The following is a 24,551-nucleotide window of genomic DNA, read 5'->3' on the forward strand; positions in this document are numbered from 1 at the left end:
ACTTATATTGTAGCTCGATAATTATGCAGTGATCCTGTAAAATTTTTAGATTTTTTTGAATATCAAAGCCTCTTTTTGAACGTTTGGTGGAATTACTTAGCCCACTAATAACAAAGAAGGACACCAACCGGAGGTTAGCTCTGAGTGCTGAGGAAAAATAACAATACACTGAGGTAAGTCAATAAAACCAATGGAAACGTGAAACTGAAGCCTATACGAAATCTGTTTTTTTGGATTTCATTTAAACCAGTTGCAAGAAACAAATGAAATTACAGTTTCATGCAACGCAGTGTGCACTGCCCTGTGTTAAACTAATCTATCTGTTGCGAGCAACTAAAGTTTCTCGTTTCATGAAATCGGTTTCCTGAAACGGATTTCTCCAGTGTGCACCCTGCCTAAGACCTAGACCTGGGACCGATTTACTCTTATGCTTATGAGTGGTGTGGATTACCTAGACAGTTAGATAAGGTCCGTTGAACTGCCCCTCCCCTCTCTACCGGTGGTGAAGAAACCAAGATGTTCTAGAATCTAGAACACAATGACCTCCTAGATCACCTAAGGTAAATGCACCAGTGGCTGACAGTATAAGAAACTATACGCACTTAATAATCCGTGGTTTTGAATAAATAGGAACTAAAGAGATATTACGGATTTTATGTGATTCTAAATTTAGTGTAGTTTTCAAATTTGTCATACAAATAGGGTTTTTTAAATATATTTTATAACATTTTTAAACTTAATTCAACCTTTGTACGTGTTCCAGTGGCTGACAGTGAAAAAAGTGCTTGTACCAGTAGCTGACAGTCAGTTGTCCCAGTAGCTGACACTGGAACTTAAATGTATTAGCTGCTAAACCTAAAGGTTTTATAATTTATAAGACGAATAAAATCTAACTTAATAATTAAATTATAAAATCACATAAAACGTTATTAAGAAAATTTATTTTACATATTTTAAAATAAATAATATTTACATTAAAATATATATACAGGGTGACAAAAAAGTCTGGAAACGGCTTGATATCTTTTTAACTAAATTCGTTTGAAAATTCAAACTTTTCACATCAACTTATATGTATGATAACTACTTTTTGCAAGCATTACCATTTTTTGACCTCTACCAGGGGACGACCCATGAGGAGTAGGTACATAATCTTTGATGTAAGCATAGGTTGATATGCACATCATTTTAAAGGTCTGGTCCAGTGGAGTTCATTGCCGGAAACCGCGTCAAAAAAGGTTCATCCGTTACAAAATGGCGGCTGTCCAAAGTTCTTGCGGAATATACCTACAGAGGCCTTAGTATTGGTAAATACTCATATTCAACATTAGCCGGGAAATCTGAAACTCGGTAAAATTTGTTTTGAAGATTTTATAATATTAATCTATGAGCTAGTTGACTTAAAAATACAGTTTCAGCTCTCAAGCTAATGTTTAATACGAGTATTTACCAATACTAAGGCCTGTGCGGGTATATTCCACAAGAACTTTGGACAGCCGCCATTTTGTAACGGATGAACCTTTTTTGACGCAGTTTCTGGCAATGAACTCCACTTGACCAGACCTTTAAAATGATGTGCATATCAACATATGCTTACATTAAAGATTATGTACCTACTCCTCGTAGGCCGTCCCCTGGTAGAGGTAAAAAAATGATAATGCTTGGAAAAATTAGTTTTCATACATGTAAGTTGATGTGAAAGGTTTGAATTTTCTAACGGATTTATTTAAAAAGATATTAAACCGTTTCCAGACTTGTTTGTCACCCTGTATATATTTTATATATATTTAAAAAAAATATACATTTTTTAAGATAATTTGGCTTATAAATTAAAAAATTAAAATCATTTTATAAAAATGTGAGATCACATAAATTATAAATAGCATGCAAATTTCGATGGGTAAAACCAATTTAATATTGTGCAAGTAGCAAATATCCCCTGTCAGCTATTGGAACTTGTATGGATTTTGTGTACCAATGCCTGACATTGATATAATTTTAAATCCAAAACCCCTAATGCCCCATTTTTTTCATGAAATTGTCAACAAAGGTATAATTGATCAAAATAATGAGCCTAATCATTAATACTATTTAAGAAATTTAGCGAAATGACAAAAAACCAAACTAACTTTCTTAACAATTTCATTAAGGGAATCGACTAAATGTGATGTGTACGGACAGGGTCGCTTTCAAACCACCACCATTCCGCAAGTATGGGCTAAATTTAACTGATTTTTTTGTAAACAAATCAAGAATAAACATATGTTCTTCTAACAATGCAATCATGTGTAAATATTTTTAAGAGACCACATTATAATGTAAAGAAACTCAAACTGTCAGCTACTGGAGCACTGTCAGCCACTGGTGCATTTACCTTACGTGCGTAACTCGATTTTTTCAACCGACTTTACAATAGACTGTTCCCAAACATGTTGTACTCATTATTTTACAGTTTCGGTATCTATTTCACAATTTAAAATTGAGGTTGATGTCCAAATAATTAAAATAGTTTGTTATAAAGCTTGTTTATTTGTTCCTAAAGGAAGATGAGCATAATGGAAAATTTTTAACTGTATTTAACTGTTCTTGGTCTTTTTATTTTGTATTTATAATCCTCGCTCAAAATGAAGTTAGTACAAGCTAGTATTTAATTTATTCTCATTCATTTATCTTTTACTCACCTTCTATTAGTCTACTAGTTGGTCTTAACTAATTAGTAATCAACCGATTTCCTTGGAATTAAATTTTATCATTTTATTTACGTGATGATTACCATCGTTGAAGCGCAGATTAAAGAGTAGGCTATACATAGTGTATACTCTCTAATATATGGTTGTAGTTTCTCTGATAATCAGCTGCACAACAATGATCGTGGAGGAGAATATCAACCTGTTTGAGACAAGGAAAAAAACTGCTCAAACGGTTGGTGGTTGTTTTGTTCAGCTTTCCTGAATAGTAAATTCTCCGACAGAAAATTGATTTGATAGTTAACAATTAAATGATTTGCTCTACTACTTTATTACTAAAATAAAAAAACCTTCCTCAAACGAATAAAATTCTAGTTTATTACCTGAATTTTACTTTTGTGGCTAACATACGAGGGTCATTCTGTATCTAAGATGTAGCCGGTTTAGGAATAAATATGTTGAATTGAACCACGGACAGACTGTGCTCTGGACGATTACAGATTTCTGTCGAGTGTGCCAGCTTTTAACCAAGCCGTAATGGCAGCACACATTTCAATTGATCCCACTCCGAGAGAGGCTTATTCGACTAAGCTGTACTGGATTAATAGGCTGTACCGTGTCCATGTAGCTGAGATATCCCGAAATCGATGGCATTAATTTACTAAATTAATCAGATCCATGGACTTTAGAAAATGTTTTTCACTTCATTTGGGTCTTTTTACTCTCTAACACGAGTATTATTCTTGACTTTTTCCAACTTCAAACGAAAGGTGAATGGACCAAAACGGATTCGAACCCGTGACCTTCGAATGATTCAAACTAGCATCCGTGGCGCAACCCTTATCTCTATGATGCATTCCATCTGAGTTTCTGAACTGTTTTGGACGCCTAAACTAGAGAAACCTGTTCTGGGACACCTCTTAAATAAACTTACGAAAGCCCCGTTGTCGAGAACTTTAACACGATCTTGGCAAACATATTCTAATCAGATGAGGAAACCAAACTTGGTATAGTAAGCTGGCGTAAAGTGGCCATCTTTGGTTGTAAATGCATGAGTATCATATAACTAAAAAGTTTTAAATTTCAAATAATTTGGCTCAGCGAAGTCTATAATCTGTTACAACAATTCATAAAATAACGAATTTATTGAAACCTAAACACCGGTATAATATGCAACATTGTTGAATAAAAATAATCATCCTTACGTACAAGCACCAGTTAGCATATGACCTCAAAGTTGGTCTTATAAAACATTCACGGCCAACGAAATTACAATTTTCTGAATTATTCAACCGGAAACTGAATTAGAATTTTTGTAATTGAAACTTTATTCCTCTCCTAAATAGCTTTCTGTAACGATAATAATCTTACTATATGTTCCTCTCGTCTGTTTCCTTCCGATAATACCTTAGCGATGAGTAGACTTCGCAATTTAAGTGTCAACAGTAATCTTAGAGGCTGTAAAATACGCGGGAAGTGTCAGGTGTCGACGGTGGCGATGGCGGGAAAGACTACAGCTGATTATATCCCAGGTGACAAATAAACAGCTGACTATCAACACGTGCTTGTAAGTCAGTGGCCTTTCTACATACATACTCAGACATTCCGACTCTGGCCGTTTAGAATTGCCACGGGGTGATTTGTAAAATAAATCAGGTTTAATTCAGACGAAGTTTAAAAAATAAACCGGTCTAGAGACTTCATACTCATGTCAAATGTCATAGTTCACAAATTCAAGATAGTTCATCCAAAACAATTCTATAAGTCTGCCATGCAGATCTGAGCGCATTTACAACCGTTAATATTTGCGCAGACTACACCAACATTAACTACAAGTGGCGGCCCTCTTTCACTATATAATTGAGTAGGTAAGGTAAGGATGGGTTAGAGTAGGTTGGGTTAGGATGATACGTAAACAAGGGCATTTCTTCTGCCGGCAACTCACCTCTTGGCTTGGGCTTGGTGCAACTAAGGAACATCTTTTGGGGCCCTTTGAGGGCTTGGCGCAATTAAGGAACTCTTTGGCGAAATCAATTCACGACCTTAGTATCTCGCCTCCTCGTCCTGTTGTAAAATGTAAAGGATGAAATAAGCCTCCTTTTACGATTGATCATTCAAACAAATCAGCTAAAGACGATTCGGATGATAGTTCTGTCCGATTTATAATAAGTGTCTTTTGTTGTTATAAAATGTTCTTGTTATTTGACAGTTTTGAAAATATTTGAACTTAATGCCATAAACAGTTGTAATCTATGTATTGCTTGTCAAGCCAAAGATTTCAGCTTTAATCGTAAACCTTATTCTAAAACAAAAGAGAAACATTTATTTGACACCTGGCCATTCAAACGTCACCAATATGAAATACACATCAAACTAGCTTTAGATTCTACTTATAGCATTAAGTAGTGTAGTGTACTTTAGCTATTCAAAATCAATCATATTACCAAAGACGGATACATTAGTTTGTAATGCAACTAAACTTTGCCGGACTTCAAAAGTATTTACTACGGTTTACAGATTTTTTTAAAGATATGAGATGTCCACTTCAGCATGGATGAATCAACAAGGTTAGTTTAGTATCAAGGCTGAACTAACCCACAAACGTAAAATCATTCGTTTGTTTCCCTATCTTTTGTTTACTAACGATTCAATACAAACAAATAGGCATATTTTGTATACAATGAAATGAAAAACGGCAATAGCTTGGTGATTGTGATACAAAATGTAATCTTTAAATGATTTAACTGTTTAGCTATGAATATGACCTAGTTATGACTGGAAAATGACTTAATTTTAGATAGCTAAGAATAACGGCACGTCCTATATTTTGAACTACTGTAATTGGTTTTGCATTTTTATAAATAAAACTTTATTAGTTACAGCTTTAAAACGTGTTAAATGAAATTTTTTATCGAGAATTTATTTGAAGGTTGTTTAGTAAAGTTAGTGATTACAATTTTCTGAAATGGGGCCATTAGTGTTAATCCCAAATAACATGCATTTGATATAGGAAAATTAGGTTTTTTGTTACTTACACAAAAACTAAAAGAGATACGAAGTAAGTGTAAATTACAAAGTTGTTCAGAATTTAAAAAAAAAACCTATAAAATTATGTGCATATTGACATCTATTAGAAAAATTTGAACAATGGGCATTTGCTAATTTTCGAAAATAATTTTTTTTTTATTTTTCGTCTCAAAAAACCTTTACTTGAAGCATATCAGAGTAAAGCTAATTTCATAACAAGTAAGAAAATTCAACCGGAGAAGGGCTAAGTGATAGGAAACAAAGAGTATTAAAAAAATATTTAATAAAAAAAAAAACTGCCGCCATTTCGAAACGGAAAAAGATAATTTATGTTTTCATCAAAATGTTTTTCTATTAAATACCTTTAAAATGGTGTATAACATAACATATGTTTACATTTGAAAATTCCGAGATTCGAACTAGTGACCCTAAGTTTTTGGCACACCCTGTATCGGAAAAAAGATAAAACTATTTTTACGTTATTCCTTGGGGTCGATTTAGTGGGGGAAACCCCGTATATGCCAACTCAAAAACATACAGAATATTTGGAAATTGTGCTTAATTTCAAATTAAGGTTCATGAGCTCCAGGGAAGAATGTTCACTATCGCATGCCTTCATACAATCTCTGCATCATTAATTATATTCAAGATTTGTGAAGCATCCAACATTGAAAATATTTTTTTTTCATTAATAACGCGGGTAAGTCATCCTCAATATCACAATTTCAAAATAAATAAGCAATTAGATAACGTACTATCCAATTAAACATTCTGTATAAGCACAAATGATAAACGCTACGACCTTATCCGATAGTTTATGAATGAGTTTCTTATCTTCAATCATGCTTAGCAGTGGGCTAATCATCGTGGTATTTACCATGGAATGTCACGAACCTGTAAATGCGTTGCTGAGCGCACAAATTATAAATGTTTTTTCATCTGTAAACTTGAGTTTGGTAGTAAAATCACTTTAAAGTAATGCATTATGTCAGTGTTTGTTTTTATTTGCTTAACGATTTAATCATATTCAACATTCTTCCTTTTGTGCCATGCGACTCCTCGTTCGTTGGAAGATTTTTCAAAAATAAATTACGTCCGGTTAATGTACGTTAAGTGCGGGTTGCTGTTTGATATTTGTTTCTTTAAAATGTTTTTCTGAACGTTATTTCAACAATCGAACATCAAAATAAACGATTTCCCGTTTTATTAATAAACTAACTAGTGAACTATATTATTTCAACGAAAGAGAAGAGCACAAATTGTAAAATATTCTCTGTTAAAAGTCAAAAATGGAAAGAGAAAAGGACTAGATAATGAGCAGAAAAGAATTTAATTATTCACAAAAGAAAAGTTACTCTATCATAGTAAAATGCTACCAAACAACAATTTCTGTAATCACAACATAACAATTCACCCCAAAAATCATATGTGTTAAAATTATTAAAGTTCATATTTTCATAGCAGCTGGAAAAAGAAAAAATATAATATAAACCATAGATTATTTAAATGAAATGTTTGAATACTATATCCAACATTCTCTAAAATAAAAGAAAAACATGTAGTTGACATTAGTACACTAATACTACACATACAAACACACAAATTTAAGACCCAAACTTTGCAATAGGTTGAGTAGTAGTAAACTTGTAATATCCTAAGACAATAATTTAACTTTTTGATTCTGTTTGAAAGTGAACAGTTTAAGGGTTTATTTCCAAACAAACATCACAATAATAAGTGTTTAAAATATACACTCGTACGAAAATGTACATATATTACAAAAAAAATTATACTACAGTAGTAGTAGTAGATAAGTAGTTATTAATTTCAGCAAAGGAAATTAAATTTGTTGTAATACATAATTAATTTGGTTGTAATACTGGAGTGCAAGGAAAAAATAAGTGCGGCACAGAAATGGAGTGCGGAAAAAGTATATATTATAGCATAATTTTCACCTGTGAACATTTTCGCTCAATTCACCTCCCTATATAACTCTCGATTGTTGCATAAAAGGCACACATACTAGTGGATATTACCAGTATGTGTTTTTCAGATAGTTCCATATCAAAACTAGGTTCCCCAAGCAACATTAACCTACTTCAGTAGTATTTGTGAATTCCATCGACAAGTAGTAGTGATCTTCACCTTGGATTGTTTACTTAACATTAGAGTTATATTTGACTGAAAGCGAAAGCAACGATCTTGCTGTTGCCCAATATGCGTAGTTTCAATATAAGTCTTCAAAGTTAACAAATACACGCATTGCTATCCTGTATGCTCACCTATTTGGAGAGCAGTGGGGAAATATGAGGAGTTGACTTATAGTTAAGGAGGGGATAGTTTCGTCTAATTGAGTTTTTGTATGATGAACAACATTCTTAGAAAAATAGTTATTTGTGTAACTAGTGTGCAAAGTGACAATTTACTTTGAGTTCGCTTTACACATAATATTTTTCCTACATCTATATACTTATTTAATACGCAAGCAGGTTTTTTGTGACAATTACTCCTCCGAAACTACTGAACCGATTGACATGTTTTTGGTGTCATTGGAAAGAGCGTAACTTGAAGTTGTGCAGGAAACTTTTTTTATAGAGAAATAATTAGAGATTGAAGTCCTGGGGCCCTTTAAAGTTTCGTTTTTCTCCATAAGATTAACATGGGAAACAAACATTGTTATGAAACTCCAGCTGTTGTCAGAAATGCTGTTCTGCTATTTAATTTAATTTGTTTACAAGGAGAATTGTTTCCTAGTGCCATGTGTTCAATAAGTTATACTTTTGCATATATTTTAAATGATATACACTATATAAAATGATGGTACTGTAATACATTAAGAGATATTCATTTAAATAATCAATAAGTACGATTGAGTACGATACTTTGCCTATATGTTTCCTGGTAAATATAGTATCTTAAAGTAAAACCAAATTATTCTTTTCTGCATTCTCACCCCGTAGCGAAGCACGGGCAGAGCAACTAGTTTACTATAAAGCATAAAAATAATTAATCTCTCAAATATTGTACAACATATTTTTAAGTTAGTTAGGTTAAAAATAAACGTCGAACGAAATGGGAAACGCTACACCAGCTGATCGTGGTTGTAGTAGGCTATCTTTAAATGTTGCCAACTTATTTCCAAGCGTACACGTCTTACGTACCTAATAAAAGCACGCTGTTTTGTGTTGTTTGGTTGGAATACTTGAGTGCGGCAAAAAATAATTGCGGCAAAGAAAAGAAATGGAGTGCGGCAAAAGTAGGTAAATGCAGCAATTAGCTTCTTTGCGTGCTCTAATGAGTGCAAGGAAGCCCACTTTTTCAGGTAGGAAAATGTATTTTTACTCTAATAATGAACCTTACTGTCATTTACTTTGTGAATGGTCTATTAATTAATTATTGGGGTTTCACCCCAAAAAAGAACACTTTGATATTAGATGGTATCAAGACCAGGGCTTGGACCGTTTCCATGCAAATAAAACTCCATAAAAATATGTACTTGTGTAGTAGACACATACATACAAAAGATAAAATGCTTCGGTAAAAATATAAATCATCCTGTTAAGTTTGAAGAAGAATTGTTGAAATTCAGCGTCAAATGTTGGTAGCCCAAAGTCAAGTTTTTGTTATGTTTACTCACGTACCAAAACCAACAGCGGAAAGTTTGGTTGCCTCCCATTGTTGTGGACCTGTTGTCACGCTGACATTTCTCTCTCTTTTCAACCTTGTGACTTGATTACATTGTTGTGATCTGTCCACATATTTTCGTAAATACCGTATGCAAAAATAATTAACAGTGGAAAATATATTGTAGAAGTAACAGAGGTTGGAAATTTAGCATCAGCATTGTATACATCAAGTAACAGTACACAAAACTACTGTACTCGGTAATGGGGTTCAGAAATAAATAGCCTAATAACAACTTTGTAAAATACCATAAAACTTTAAGAAGCACAACATATAAGACAAAACCCAGTGAAATGTTAAATTGAAATCAAAAGTAAACTAAAAAAAAGTACTCTTTGACAATTGAAAATTGTTCTTTGAATCTTAAAAAAGTTTATCTCGAGGAAACAAATAAGAAACAATTTCGTTATCTTGGTCGTTACATAAATTTAATGAAGTCATTAATTTTCGTCTTCGCAAAGGAAGACTAAATTACAAGGTTGGTTCGAGTTTCAAGGCTGTATAACGACCTATCCAATGTGTGTGTGTTGGCGTAGGTTTATATTACCACTAGAGGGATATTATACCAAAATAGGAAATTTATGTATACGTACGTAGTAAGAGGTTTTGTGGAGGTGTGGAATTGTCATGAAACTAAAATGCGTTTTCGCAAGAGAAATTTAAATTATTAAGTGGGAAATTTAAATTTTATTAGGTAATATTAGAAAAGTGAAAAGAGTAGTTTTGTAGGAATTATGGAGTTGTATTGAGATTAGTACAAGAAGATTCAATTGGGTGTTTCCACTTGAGGAAATTTCTTACAGGATTCTTTATAGTGTTCATGGGGTAAAATAAAACCTTGGAGAGTAGTTGTTTCAACTTGAATAAATGCTAATTTTGGATATTTTGAAGTTCGTGGGTTGATATTAGAAGGGGTATAAAGTAAAATCGTTCGGGCCATTTTTTGGAAAATCATATTTTTTCATTATTTTATGGGGTTTTTATGGGAAAATCCCCATTAAAAATAAAAATTTCCAAGAAATTAAAAAAAGAACTATCAAAACTGTAAGGAGTATAACATACTATGTTAAATCAAAACCGGATGTTTTTCTAAAATCCTATTTTTTGTTATTTTATGGGGGTTTTTTTGGGAAAATAACATATTTGACCATAACTTTTGAACCGTAATTTTTACAGATATGGGGTTTGTACTATTTTATTCAGAATGTAAAGGGCTACAACATACTAAATTTTTATCAAAATCGTTCGGCCGTTTTCGAGAAAATCTGTTTTTTCCGGTTTTTTATGGGTTTTTATGGGAAATTCCCCATTAAAAATCAAAATTTCAAAAAAATGAAAAAAACGCCTGGAGATACCATGGATTAGAACCTACATACCAAATTTCATCGAAATCGGACCACAGGTGTGGTCTCTAGCTCTGTACACATCCAGACACACAGACACACACACGCACACACACACACACACACACAGACATCACTTCGAAAACCACTTTTTTAGGTTCAGGGGGACCCAAAACGAATATATCCACTCAAAACTCAAACTCGAAAATTTTGACGAAAACAATACTTTCTCCATATACTATGGTATAGGGGAGAAAGTAAAAATTAAATATGTAGGTAGTGTGGAATTATTATATGATTTATTATTCAAGTAGATTTAAGTGTTGACACTTGAATTTACTCCTGAAAAGGGAAATTGGTCATAGTGTTTGTGACATAAAATTAGTCACCTTATGTACGTGTCTTACTTGGGGATTTTTACCCATGGTCATTATGAATGTTCTTGGGACAAAAATAATATGGCTCAATGTAATGATGATTAAGGTTTATTTCAATTTAGTAATATCTAATACTTACATGATTAACAATGGATCAAAGTAATAATTCTAAATCAACAAGACATAACTGCTAATAAAAGAAAATAACGACTTTTTGAATGCAGAGAAAATAATATTTGAAATGTTGAAAGTGGGATGCCGTGGGATTTTGTACAACAAAGTGGGGAAATCGTGTGGTGTTGGTACATGTACTGAGGTGGGGTGGATCCTGGGTCAACCAACCCTTAGTTACGTCGTGTTTCATTCGCCTTTCCACCCTTTACCCCCCCCCCCCACCCCCATTCTATTCCAAGAAATCAACAGACCACCTACTGTGACGTAACTGCCGTACATCATCCGGGGTTCTTTAATTTCTGGAGTCATGTCTGAAGAAAGGGCCCTTTAAACTTATTTTTAAGCCTAAAAATATTTATTCTGAAGTGGGCTATACAGATTATACCATAATCAATCCGGATCCAATTACTATGGTAGGTACTTACCTATTTCTGGCAGGTGTTTGAAAGCAAAACAATTTACTATGGCATGCTAATAATTGTGCTAAAGCACCATTGCGAATGCATACCTTACGTGCATTTTTGTTTTGGTACAGCTTACAGGCTAATCAGTACCCAAATCCATCATGCATCAGCTGTGATGATTAATTAGGATTAACTGTGTTGAATAAAGCACGTCTTCGGATATCAAATCGCAATAAAATATGACTGGGAATATCGGTATTTGTATTTCAACTAGTTTCAAGATACTGCGTTAGACAATCTCTAGGCAGTAGATAAAAAATATTTGTATTGTTTACTACGATCTATGCTAGAAAATGCGTTCCTTCGAAAGCTGGACTGAAAATGTACGAATGTGTGTTTTATCAAAGTCAAGTTTCCAAAATTAATTGACACATTAGCTATTATAGATAGCCAGCTTTATGTGCATAGCCAATGATACACCTGAGTAAATATTCCAGTCCCACTTCGTCATAATCGCCTTGACATGAAAACGCACAAAAACACGCGTGAAGGATTAAATTGGACGAGCATTCATTCAAACTGAAAAATGTATGTAATTGATTCATGCAGTATGAACGAAGTATTGTTAGATTTATGAAGTTAGGTCAAATTAGTGTTTGATTTATGATCACGGTCAAAGTAATGTTTGATTTATAAAGCAAGGGAAAAGTAATGTTTGATTTATAAAGTAAGGTCAAAGTAATGTTTGATTTATAAAGCAAGGGTAAAGTAACGTTTGATTTATGAAGCAAGGTCAAAGTAATGTTGGATTTATGAAGCAAGGTCAAAGTAATGTTTGATTTATGAACCAAGGTCAAAGCAAGGTTTGATTCATGTTGAAAAGGCAAAGTAATCCTTTAGTTATGCAGTTTGAACAAAATAAAGTTCGTAAATTCAATTCGGAACTTGTGATTCTGTTGTGAAGACAGAAGTTGGCCAACCCCAAATTTGCATATAGATACTCTACCTCAAAGTATATATTACATTTATTATGTTGAGACCATTTTTTTTAGGTTTACAATGAACTTAGGTCAAAAAAGCCAACCGTACAGTTTTTCTTATGCATCAACTTTTGAATCCCTCTTGACAGGATCTGACAGGACAACGTATTGTAAAGCTGTCAGCAACATTCTTTCTTCAGCGCAGAAAGTGACGTGAGAGGTTTGCCAGGATGCAGTTTATTGGATGATGACCTGTCTTTGCACTACAAAGCGATTTGAATCTAGAGATGAGAGACGATTAGAGACTGTTTCCGACACAAATAATGTCGTATTTAAATATGTCTTTTCGTAATCGTGTACTATCACATTCCTTCACAGAGGTGCAGCTTGTTTAGAGGTTAAAACGCAGGATTTTTGTCTCGGAGACCTAGGGTTAAAATCCAGCCAATCACTGACAACTGTTATCTATGTGATAATGCTCTGGAGGTTTGTAGCTTTCTACCAATACCTTTTACTCACAATTTGTTCTATGTTTACTCATTACGTTATCAATGTAATATATTAAAATGTATGTACCTACCTTTTGGTACAAATTTATTTCAGTACTCTGTGTACTCTATGATGACATCCTGTAAATACGACTTTTTATCTTTGCAACCTAATGTTGATGGATATAAACAATTATTGATTTAATAATTTTAAGTAAAACCCACCAATCATAACTGATAGTTTAATTATTTTTATTTAAATTGAATGACTTTCATAAAGGGTTTTCTCTTAACAGTCAATTCACACCCCTTAACGCGCGGAGGTCAGTAGATCCAGCTACTGAAGATATACTAGGTGGAAAAGGGAAATAAAAAACTACAGTGTAAACATGTAGTGGTGGTGTGAAAATGTATATGTGAAGTTGCATAAAGTACCATGAATCACATGGTTAATGACTACACTTTGATGGCTCTCCCTGTAGATTTTTTAGTCGGTAAGAGCGAAGCAGATTAATGGTGGAACGCCTTGTCCTGAAGGAGAGGTGTTTATTCTATTTTTTTTTTTTATTTGTGCAGGAATATTCTACTAAATTTTTAAATATTATAACCATCCAACATTTCTGTTATTTTATGTTACAAAAAGGGTGGTTCACGTTTTAAGAATGTTTAACGTCTTCAAAATAATGGAGAAACAAATCGGTGCGATCAAATTTAAAACGTGCGTCGCGTAAAAATGTAGGCCGAGGAATCACGTTATCCTCAATATCGTCAACTTAGCAGAATTGATCATATGCGTAAGTCGAACATTGATTCCTATTTTGTAGTTTTATGCTTACCGTACCATATAAACGATTTAGCAACGGATTAAATATGTACGAGTTCATTACACTGTAAGTATTTACTGTAATATTATAGCCGTACTGTTATATTATAATAGCCGTACTAAGTAGGCCTACTGAAAATGCTAATGAAAGTAGAACACGGGTTTTCATTTCTACACTTTTAAGGGGTGAATAAAATGTGAAACCTGTTTAATTTAGGCATGATCGTATTTATTCTTAAGGAAAACAAATCACCAAGAAACTAAACCAAGTTCTAATCATTGAATCGTTCTCATGTTCAACGAGGGGATATTTTATTTTTATCATGAATAGTAAGGCTTATATATTTACATTAGAGACTTCATTGCCATACAATTCAAATGAATCTGTTGACTTGATTACCTGATTGTTTACTAAGTAGCCAATACAAGAGAGGTCTAGTAGGAGAAAGGAAGAAATGTTCAACAGACCTCCAAATACAAAACCTGTTTCAAGATTAAGTAATAGGCATGCTGTCCACCGTTATTGTTAAATTTATGTTTCCAATCTAGCCCGAAGGCTTAGAAATTCATCTATTCCGATGATATAAGTTTTATTATACGCTGTTAGAACAAACTGTGTTTTTGTTGTGACTGACTGTCCTAAAGATAAAACACTTTACTTAAAATGGTTCCGTTTGACATTACGAACAACTTTTGGAAATTGACATTTAGGTTCATTTATTTTACCATTTTAACCATTTTTCATTTACATTTTACCATTTTTGTTTGTTTAAATTTTGAAACAATAAATAACCATGAAGAACCTCACTGGAAACAAATAATCTAAATATTTCTGAATTAATACGGTTTTGTAAGCTTGGTTTTATAAATCACATATTTATGTGAATTTCTGTTCGTAGTCCTAGAATTTTTATACAGAATGTCTTGGATTATATGTATTGAAATAGGTATAATTTTCTAAATATATTTCCTGTTTGTACATGTTCGTTTTGTATAAATGATGAATAAACTAAACATACTCTCTTATATCAATATCCATTATGTATCAACTTTCGGAATTATTTAGGTCCGGTGACGCGTGGATGCGTATGCGTTGCTAATAAAGTTTATTTTTCGTTATTTTACAAACTATAAAAGGATATTACGATCAAAACAAACGATGCATGAATATGAGGTTTTAAATCGTGCAGTTTGTCTCTTCATACTTTAGAATTAACCTTAATCTTCTTGCTTGCTATACAAATCAATGAAAATATATTGGTAGGTATTTTTCAGCTATTATTACTGTTGATTCAGTAAACATTTTTCTCTTTAAAAACGTCAGAAATACAAAACAATTCCAGATTACAAAATTATATTCTATAAAGTTATCAGGTATTCATCCAAATGTATTTTTCCATAAGGTCGCTCCCTTTAAATTCAAAACAATCAAGCAATTCTAAAAGAAATTGAATATTCATGATTATAACTTGACCTACCACAAAAATAATATATTGACAGAATACAGATTGACAAATCTACAATATACCGTCTAGTCAGTATGCTTCGCTGATGAATCAATATAAATGCTGATTACTATTGATGACATTTCCATTTGACTTGTACAGTCTCAATATTTTTGTACAACAGAAATTGAAATCGAAATAACCTGAACTGTTTTGTTGTTTCAGGTCAGTTCGAATAATAGGAACAGTTTTTCATTTTCCATGTCTCGTCTAACTAAATAGTAAAGGGTACTAATAAATCGTAATGTTACACAAGAACTAAAGGTGTCGATAACGAAATTCTGAGACTAGTTTGGTGACAATTTCGAAATTTGTGCCAATTGAGTAATATATGAAGAAATTCACTTTTTTCATTCAACTTTTTGAGTAATCGTCAGGTAATATGTCAATACAAATTTAAAATTCATATGAACATGCACAAAATAATTTATTAACCCTCTGTCCAATCTTTTAGTCCAATTTTAAGTTTTTGGTGCTGTAAGTAAGACATACTTTTGCAGTAGGTTAGTTCCTAAGCGTTTAAAAAAAGGTAGCCTAAATATAAACAACATTTTGTATTTTTATTCGACTCTAAGAATTGGAATAGAATGCCAGTTGTATTAATAAAATAAGTTTATTTTAAAAATAATGAAACGGAATATTCACACACTGTACCGGACCAAATCTTAAAATAGTCTTCAGCATTAATAAGGATGACAAATTTTAAGCAAATGTACAAAATAATATCAACCAACAAAACTTTCCCCTTATACCCCCTTCATTACGTCTCAGAGTAAAAATAGGGAATTGTACTTTACAGTAAAATACCCGGACAATTTTGTAGCTGATTATGACACAAAATTTGTCACGCATTACAATACAGTAGTGTGTTAATAGTAAGTTCACGCAACGATTGCGTAAAGAAAAGTTTGAGGTACGATCCTTGGCTAGTACCTTAAAAACTTATACGAGTGGAGTTAAGACTATTTGACGATATGAAAACACGTTTAATGATATATTATGCCTATTTTTATTCAATATTGCATTATGGGATTGAATTTTGGGGATTCTCATCAGAAATAGAAAAGATTTTTAAAGTTCAAAAAAAATACTTAAGAATAATGACATTTGCTAAACGAAAACATTCATGTAGACCAATTTTTAAAGAACTTTATATAATGACTGTACCAAGTTTAATCATTTTTAAATCCTTATTAATGGTACAGTCAAATTTTGAAAACTTATGTGCGGAGAATTTTGACCATCCATATAACACCCGTTTCAAAAAGAATTTTCGGTTTCCGATTCACCGATTAAAATTAATAGAAAAAACACCAAAATATATGGGAAAGAAATTGTTTAATAAACTGCAACCAAAATATAAATATTTAATAAACAAAACGTCTTTTAAAAGCAGCCTTGCCTCTTTTCTTGTAAACAAAATATATTATAGTATTGACGAATTTTTTGAATGATGGTAATTTTTTTAATTAGCAAATATTATGTTTTATAAAATAACCCAAATAATTATTTCTAAGAATCATTGTTTATTTTTTAGTATTTTAGGTACTTATTATGATATATGATTATATTGACAATGTCACCTGTTTTAGTAGCTTATGCTATGTAATCTGTAAAACGTTTATGTGACAATAAAGATATATTTATTGATTTATTTATTTATTTACGCGAGTTGCGTTCACTACTTTACCTACGACAGTGTTTTAATTACTAATAGGTAATCACTACTGATAACTTAAGAGAGGTAATGTTTTCGTTTATAACCTCTCATTGACACTGATTGCACCACTCAACAATAAAATTAGCCTAAACAGCTGATTAATTGACGTTCAAGGTATTACAGCATTTTTTTACCCCTTTTCTCTCAATCACTGAACTCATTGGTCCGTTACCCGTGTTGTTAAGTAAAAAAAAAAAAAAACAAAAAAAAACAATGCTGTTAAGTCAATATTTTAAAATAATTCTAATATCTGAATTGAAACGACTATTTAAAAAAAGGTCGTAGATAAAAATCTTTTACTTTTTTAGTCCAAACCACTAAGTCAAAAATAGCCCCTGGATGACGTATACAGAAATGTCAGACACCTTTTCCCCCTGAAACCCAACCCCAATTTGCCGATGGAAATGTAGGCGATATTCGCCATTTTTCTTGTCCAATAAACTTGCCAAATCGACTGTTCTGGAATGAGATTGCTTCTTGGTAAGAACTGTACTTACAGAATACTTTCAGAACGGACAGAATAACCGGAAATTGTTATATCTTTTTTAACCATCCTTGTTTTTTTATATTTTTACGCAATATCGGATGGTTGAAAGTTTGAAATAATAATACTGTAGTATATTAGTTATGTGGGTTTCCATATTAATTTTAGATAAGAAGCTGTGTTTGATGAGTAATATAAGAGTTCATTCCAATTTTCTTTCTTAGAGCAATTAATTACACATATATGCATATACTAGTTGTACATACTGACATATACGTCTTAAGTTTTCCGGGAAGATCACCGGGTAGTTTTTTGTCAAGGGCTTGAAGATTAACGGTATGAATTTCAAACAAACTAGGTATTGAATTAACTTTTAAAAGTTATTATAAAACATTTAATGTTAACTTCAAAATATTAATAGCTGTAATTTTTTTAATAAAATATAAAACTTATCATTCTCTAAATAAATAGTAATTTCTGTAATAACATTTAAGGTTTTAATCGGAATCACTTTAGAAAACAACCCTTTAATTGTGCTATAGCAGCGATATTTTGACAAATAATCTAGGGGACATGAAAGATAAATTCAGTAAATAGTAAAATCGTGTGTAGTAAACAGTTCAAACCTCCACTAAATATAAGCTTTCCGATGTTACTTGTTTCAATAAACAAAGTCCATAAGTAATCTTGATAAACAGAAATAACCGGCAAGTGCCCATACTTCAGAGAAAAACTCATCATGGGCCATTCTGTTATATTTTTAAGGATAAGTCTCCGTTTTAATTTATTTCTCAACAACACGAGATGAAAAACATCTCATCATTTGATTGAGCACATTGAACTTCCTTTTTCCAGTATTAAACTCAGAAAGGTAACTAAAATTGTTTGAATTTAGAAACAAAAACACACAACAAAAATAATTTCGTTGCCCAACCTTAACAATTAACATCAAAATAATTAATAACAGAACGTTAACGTCATTTGATTTGAAGCCATTTGATAATTTCCCCTCATGTTCCAACATGTAAAACAGGAGAATTGTTTTACTAAACAACAAAAACCTCAGCAAGATATTTTGTTGAATCCTCAATAGTTGTTAATGTGTACCCTCAAATAAACGCAATATAAATTCCCCGAAAGGAACATAATTTCTGTTGGTAAATGTAGATTGAGCTTGAATTTATTTCTTGTTACTTTCCCAACAACTTAAAAACCACCACGAAAAATGAAGACGATTTAGTGAACAGTTAGCTTGTCCTCTGGTACACCAAAGACTGAACAATTTACGCACACTGTAAAGTTTCCCACACTAATTGAAAAACATTTGGTTGCAATAATTAGTACTGAAGGGCAACGACTTGGATACATGAAAACAGTAAACATTCTAATATGCTCCAGATTTACAATGAGAAGCCTACTTTAATCATTGAAAGCCAAAAACTTAAACTACAATCTTTAAAAAATTAGCAAGTGCTCTTACAGAAATCTACAATTGCTGTCCTACGTACAAAATCAATGTCTTACCTTCTGGTAGAAGAACGGTCTAGTGAACGCGAACCACCTCTCAATAGCCATGACGATCGCCACGCATCCACTGCCGAGGCCGAATATCCTCCAGACCACCCTGAACTGGCAGAAGGACCTGCTGTGGGCCAGCGCGGGGAAGTACAGCTGAAGATTCATCTGGGTCATCATCCCTAGAATGGCCACCAGGTCGTTGGCAGCCAGGCACCTCAGCATCAAGGCGTGCTTGGGGTTGCGAGGTTTGGACTCTGAGCGGTAGAGGAACCCTAGAGCTGCCAAGTTGCCTACCAGACCCACGAGGTAAAAGGCGGTGATGATGACTTGCCCTGTGACACTCAAGTGACGGGAGTCATGACTAGGAGCCACCTCCAAGGTGTAGTTCCTCCTGGGGAACCCGGAGACGAAGGCGACCAAGGTGCCGTTGGGGAGATCCATCTTCGGTAGAAATTTTCAGAAATTGATGGAACTCTTCAGACTTGTCTTCTCTAATGAGAGCTTTCAAGGTGTGATGCAATTTGTGAATCCATTTCAATTTCGTTTCGAAATTTCTGTTCGAACTCCAGTGACTGGTAGATGGCTGAAAGTTCGATTTTAACCGAAGAATACTGGATGTTTCTTAAGCGTCGATCCATCTCCTAAATCCCTAAATCTGCAACAGATGAAAATCGTATTTTGAATAAGTGAAAAGTTATGTTTGAGGGGCTAAAGTTAGAGGATTAGCTTTTGAAGTTAATATTTCCACTTGAACTTGAAAATTAATCAAAAGATGTTATACTTTATCTTCACACTTTATTTGTATCGTATGGATTTTAATGTAGAAATATTGCCAGTACAAAGATGGTCCTCGCCTTCCCTTACGAGACCGATCTTCTACTTGTGGACAGCTTAAATCTTAAATCTTAAAAAGTGCTCCGTACCACGGGATTACGGAAGGCTATACAACATCTCTGAACCAAGAAAAATGTAATCTGTTAGATTCAACCCCTAGTATCAGGCAGATTTCGACATTTTAGAATTACAAAATGATCTTATCACTCAGGATCCGATACTTTGGATAGAAAACAAAGTGTTCAGTAAAATTTTTTACACATCCAATTTTTCACTGGATCTAGCCAACGAGCACATAATATAAAGCTAATATATGCTCGTTGGCTCTAGCCAGTCATTGACCTACGATCAGTTATGTTCGCAAATGTACGACAATGTTAGAATTCGGCAATTAACAATAAACAACCTACAGTGTATGATTTGTAAACAAGATTCACTTAGCGTTTGCAAGCTGTTGGGTCTTGTAAACAATGGGCGCCGATCACTTGAAGCTACCACACGTGGATGTCTGTGGGAATTTATGGGATTTAATTTGAGATCGAGATGTATTTATGGAAACCAAAACATTGTTTTGGTCACTAGTAGCGTGATATGTCCGTTGGTGACTGCATTAGATTATGTCTTTCCAAATGCAAATTTAGCAGACGAATTTATGGTGCAACCCAAGAGATCGTAGCATTTTGAACACGACAGAAATATTTTTGGTCGAATAACGTTCGTGATTTGTTGATGTTATTGGTTAGCTTGAATAAGCTTAAAATAAAGTGCGAGTTTTAAACTGACGATACGGCCACACAGGTTGTTAGAAGTTTATGTGTAAGTGATCTGTATAACACCACACTTTTCGAAGTCTGAAAGAAATTTCACGATTTATTTTCATTATTATAGACTCCAGATTGCCGGAAAATATTGAACGTTATGTAAATACCACGAATACTAGATACACTTATGTCCAATCCACACACTTAGCAACTATTTTGGTGCTGGAACTAGTTGCTGAGTGATTAACATATCGCTCTGTCCTAGCAGTCCGGGTTATAATCTTACTAGTCTCGAAACTCACAGTTAATGTTATGATGTGTTGCCCGATGTTTCTGAGCCTACCTTAAAGCTGAAAGTTAACCTATAGGTTTATTGAGGGAAGGAGAAATGACTATGTTTTGAAGAACTACCCCAATGAAAAGATGCAATTGTTTTATGTATTTCCTTGATTACTCTTTGATCCCAGAAAGGCAGTATTTAAAGCATGCAATTGACAGCAGGCCATTGACACATCTAAATGATTACAGGGCAAGCTCTATCTATAGACTTGCTATATACATGTATTCAGAAGGTGGCATGGTCTCGAGTGTTTTATTTTTTTGGAGTCTTTTCTTTTATGCTGTAATGTATTTAGAATTCGAATCAATTTTGACCTTTGGACCATGTTTACTTTACTACGCAACTTGAAGGCAACAACAATTCCCTCGACTAAGCAGTTTCTTATTTACGAGAGCAAATTATTTTGTGTATTTTTATTTATGATGTAAATCTCTTATAGTGATTCTCGTCTAGTGCATCAGATTTCGGTGTGGAACTGATGGGTTCGATCCCGTCATATCCCCAAACATTTTAAAAGTTTGGACGGTTTTCCCCAAATCTCTGTGTTTGTTGCATTCAAAATACCACTGTAGTAGACACAAACAAATTAAACCTTTAAGTTTGTAACAATAGTTGTAAACTAGTTAACTGTCATTTCAATTAGTTTACAACAAAATCAATATAATTTACAATTAATTTGCGATTAGTTTTCGTTCTTAACGATTGCTTAATAGTTTACTTAACCATTACACGATTTCCTTGTTGTAAATAGAGCAGTTTTGACGATTATACAACTCTAAAGAATATTAAGGGTTCATCTGATCAATGTAGCTTTGGAGAGATTTAGGTAAACACTTATTACCTATATCGATATCAATACCACCTCAACCTATCGTATACCCTATATGTTAATGATACTAGCTGTTTGCCATAGGCACGCATTTTTAACCCTTTTACAATATAAAACTTACAGTTTTCATTCACCATTGAATTTTGAAACAATATGCACTTTATGCATACGATTGTATTTTGTTGTGAACGTATTTAAATAGCCTACTAACCTACATAAAGTAATGCAACAATTTCCATATTCCTCGTAAATCTATATTCAGAAATTAGCTCATTTTTTATTGATAAGTAGAAATACAGTCGTTCCACTGTTAACTTATATGATCTTTCAAAATAATCTTTGCCACAATAATTAAAAATTGTAGGGGCGTTTTAAGGAAATGCAGAAATCAACCAATACCCAAAAGTGCTATTGTGATAGGACACTGAATAACTTTTGGTAGGCCTAACCAAAATTATTGCCACAGGTTAATTTGTTTTCCCAATTTGACCTAAAAAAGTTCAAATAATAATCTTTTATTTATGCAACCAACGATTACGATTTTAATAGAATACCAAACACACTTCGTAATCTATGTCAAATTCAAAATGGCCCAAACTCACCTACATTTTGGGTCTCGAGCACAACAGCAACAGGTGTCCCCAAACTTGGGTATAGTTTCAAGATTCACACAAAAACACAACCACACCTCATCGCGCCAAGTTTGCAATACACATCAAAACCCCACAGTCCACGCCAACAATGAAACAACACAGCTGATCTCAGATGAAATGTAACTTATCAGCTGATCACTTGTCCACAACAAATATGTAAACAAACTGAGAAATGGCTGTGAACGCGCGGGAATTGAGGCTTCTGCGCATTCAACTCGCGCAGACGGCGCCGGTCGAGGGGAGAAAGTTTTTGTGAGAGGCGGCAAAAAACCAGGGTTTAAATATTGCAAGGAACCTAAAATAATGTCTTTATCTTGAACGAAAACAAAATAATGATATGAATGCGTTGGTAAAACGCTGCTAATTTTGAAAACATTTCTAGCATAAATATTTACTACAGTAGACGAAAGCGTTCGTGATTTTATTTCCATTCCCCATTGGGCTGTCAATGAATGTTGTAGTATCTGGATGGTGGCAAGATAAAGGTTTCCCTACGAACATCTTTGAGAAGACGCAAAAAACCAAAAACCCGTTTGGATGGATTTCATCGTTCAGCAAATTTTGTAAATACTTCCAAAAGAACACTTCCTTTAAATTTATTTCGACAATTCTAAACTATTTATTTTTTTACTCCTTCATACTTTACAAATCATAAATTGTAAAAAATTTAAATAAGGTTTAAATCACGATTTAATTTACCTGTCTTACAGTATTTTGAAATTGAAAATTGATAGTTTGACAAAAATACCTTAGTTCTTAAACATTATTACGAGTTACTTTGTACTAATAACTATTTCAAATAGACGATTGTAAATCATATTTTTTCGATTGTATTGTAAAAACCATAGCATATTATTTTTACAGAGGAGGGCGTTGCCTCGTCTAGAATTGTTGTTACACAGTGAGACATCAGTTCAGTAATCACGGATCCAAATACCACCAGTCACCGATATTTTAAACTTTTTGATAATTTTATGCCCTGCAATTTTTAGCTCACCGTATCTGTCAGACATCAAAGAAAACAAACAATATAGGTACAGTATCTAAAGCAAGAAGCAAGAAGAACTTACTTTTAATGAAGAAATCCAAACCACTAAATTATTTACATTCACATTCAAAAATACACAACAAAAAGTAAGTCTATTTTAAAGCCTGAGTGTTTTTGTCCAACTAATGGAAACCTGGACACCCATAAGTCTGTCTTAGTATTGTTACTTACACGTGGAAATGACACCGACAAGACAACAATAGGATTTTCCGGCGCGCCTGCAATTGTGTGGACTCACGTGTAACACTGCTGTAAAGCGGAACGTTGTCTCTACATTGAAGGCGTTATTGGATGTCTTCTCTAGTACTGTAGTTTTATAATATAGAGGTATATATTTGTTATCACTTTAATCATAGACAAATTTAAATTCTCATTAATTTCTTTAGTATTTTAGTCTTACACAAGCTGCTATACCCGTGCTTTGCAGCGGGAAGAAAATGTGACCTAGAGAGCTATTAAAGTAATTCTGATTTGTGTTTTAAAATACGGCAACTCTATGGTTTAGTTTGAAAATATAAACTGATTTAAAAGTGTAAACCTACTTACTTTCAAACCCCTACTTTTTATGTTAATAGATCCAAAAGAATATGACAACATACCTTAGTGTAGCAATAGAATCAATTGCTTCATATTGATGCTTCATGAATGACATGTTTTACCATAATTCGTGAAGCCTCTTTACATGTAGCTTACTATATAAATTACAAAATGAAACTTTGACAATAAACCTTTCATTAAAACCAAACATAACCCTCCTAAATCTACATAAAAAAATAACATATTTTTCGAGTTTACAGACTGAAGCGACATACGATATTGGACCTACCATTCAGATTCGGCTAAGTGTTATCAAAATTCTCTTTGTTTGCTAG

At 33.2% G+C, this 24,551-nt stretch overlaps 1 protein-coding gene across 1 annotated transcript in view; it reads right to left on the minus strand.

The window, feature by feature from the left end:
- LOC128991380 (prostaglandin D2 receptor) overlaps window positions 1–22,770 on the minus strand; it is a 30,784-nt gene extending 8,014 nt beyond the window's left edge. Inside the window, exons 1-2 of the mRNA XM_054414185.1 lie at window positions 22,581–22,770; window positions 19,221–19,869 (exon numbers count right to left, since the gene is read on the minus strand). Of these exons, the coding sequence (XP_054270160.1) occupies window positions 19,221–19,655 (435 nt within the window). The 5' untranslated portion in view covers window positions 19,656–19,869; window positions 22,581–22,770. The remainder of the gene's footprint in view (window positions 1–19,220; window positions 19,870–22,580) is intronic.
- Window positions 22,771–24,551: the final 1,781 nt, after the last annotated feature.

This window comes from Macrosteles quadrilineatus, unplaced genomic scaffold (genome assembly GCF_028750875.1).
Source record: "Macrosteles quadrilineatus isolate MER2022 unplaced genomic scaffold, UCM_ALF_1.0 Scaffold_4__1_contigs__length_99947679, whole genome shotgun sequence".
Lineage (NCBI taxonomy): Eukaryota > Metazoa > Arthropoda > Insecta > Hemiptera > Cicadellidae > Macrosteles > Macrosteles quadrilineatus.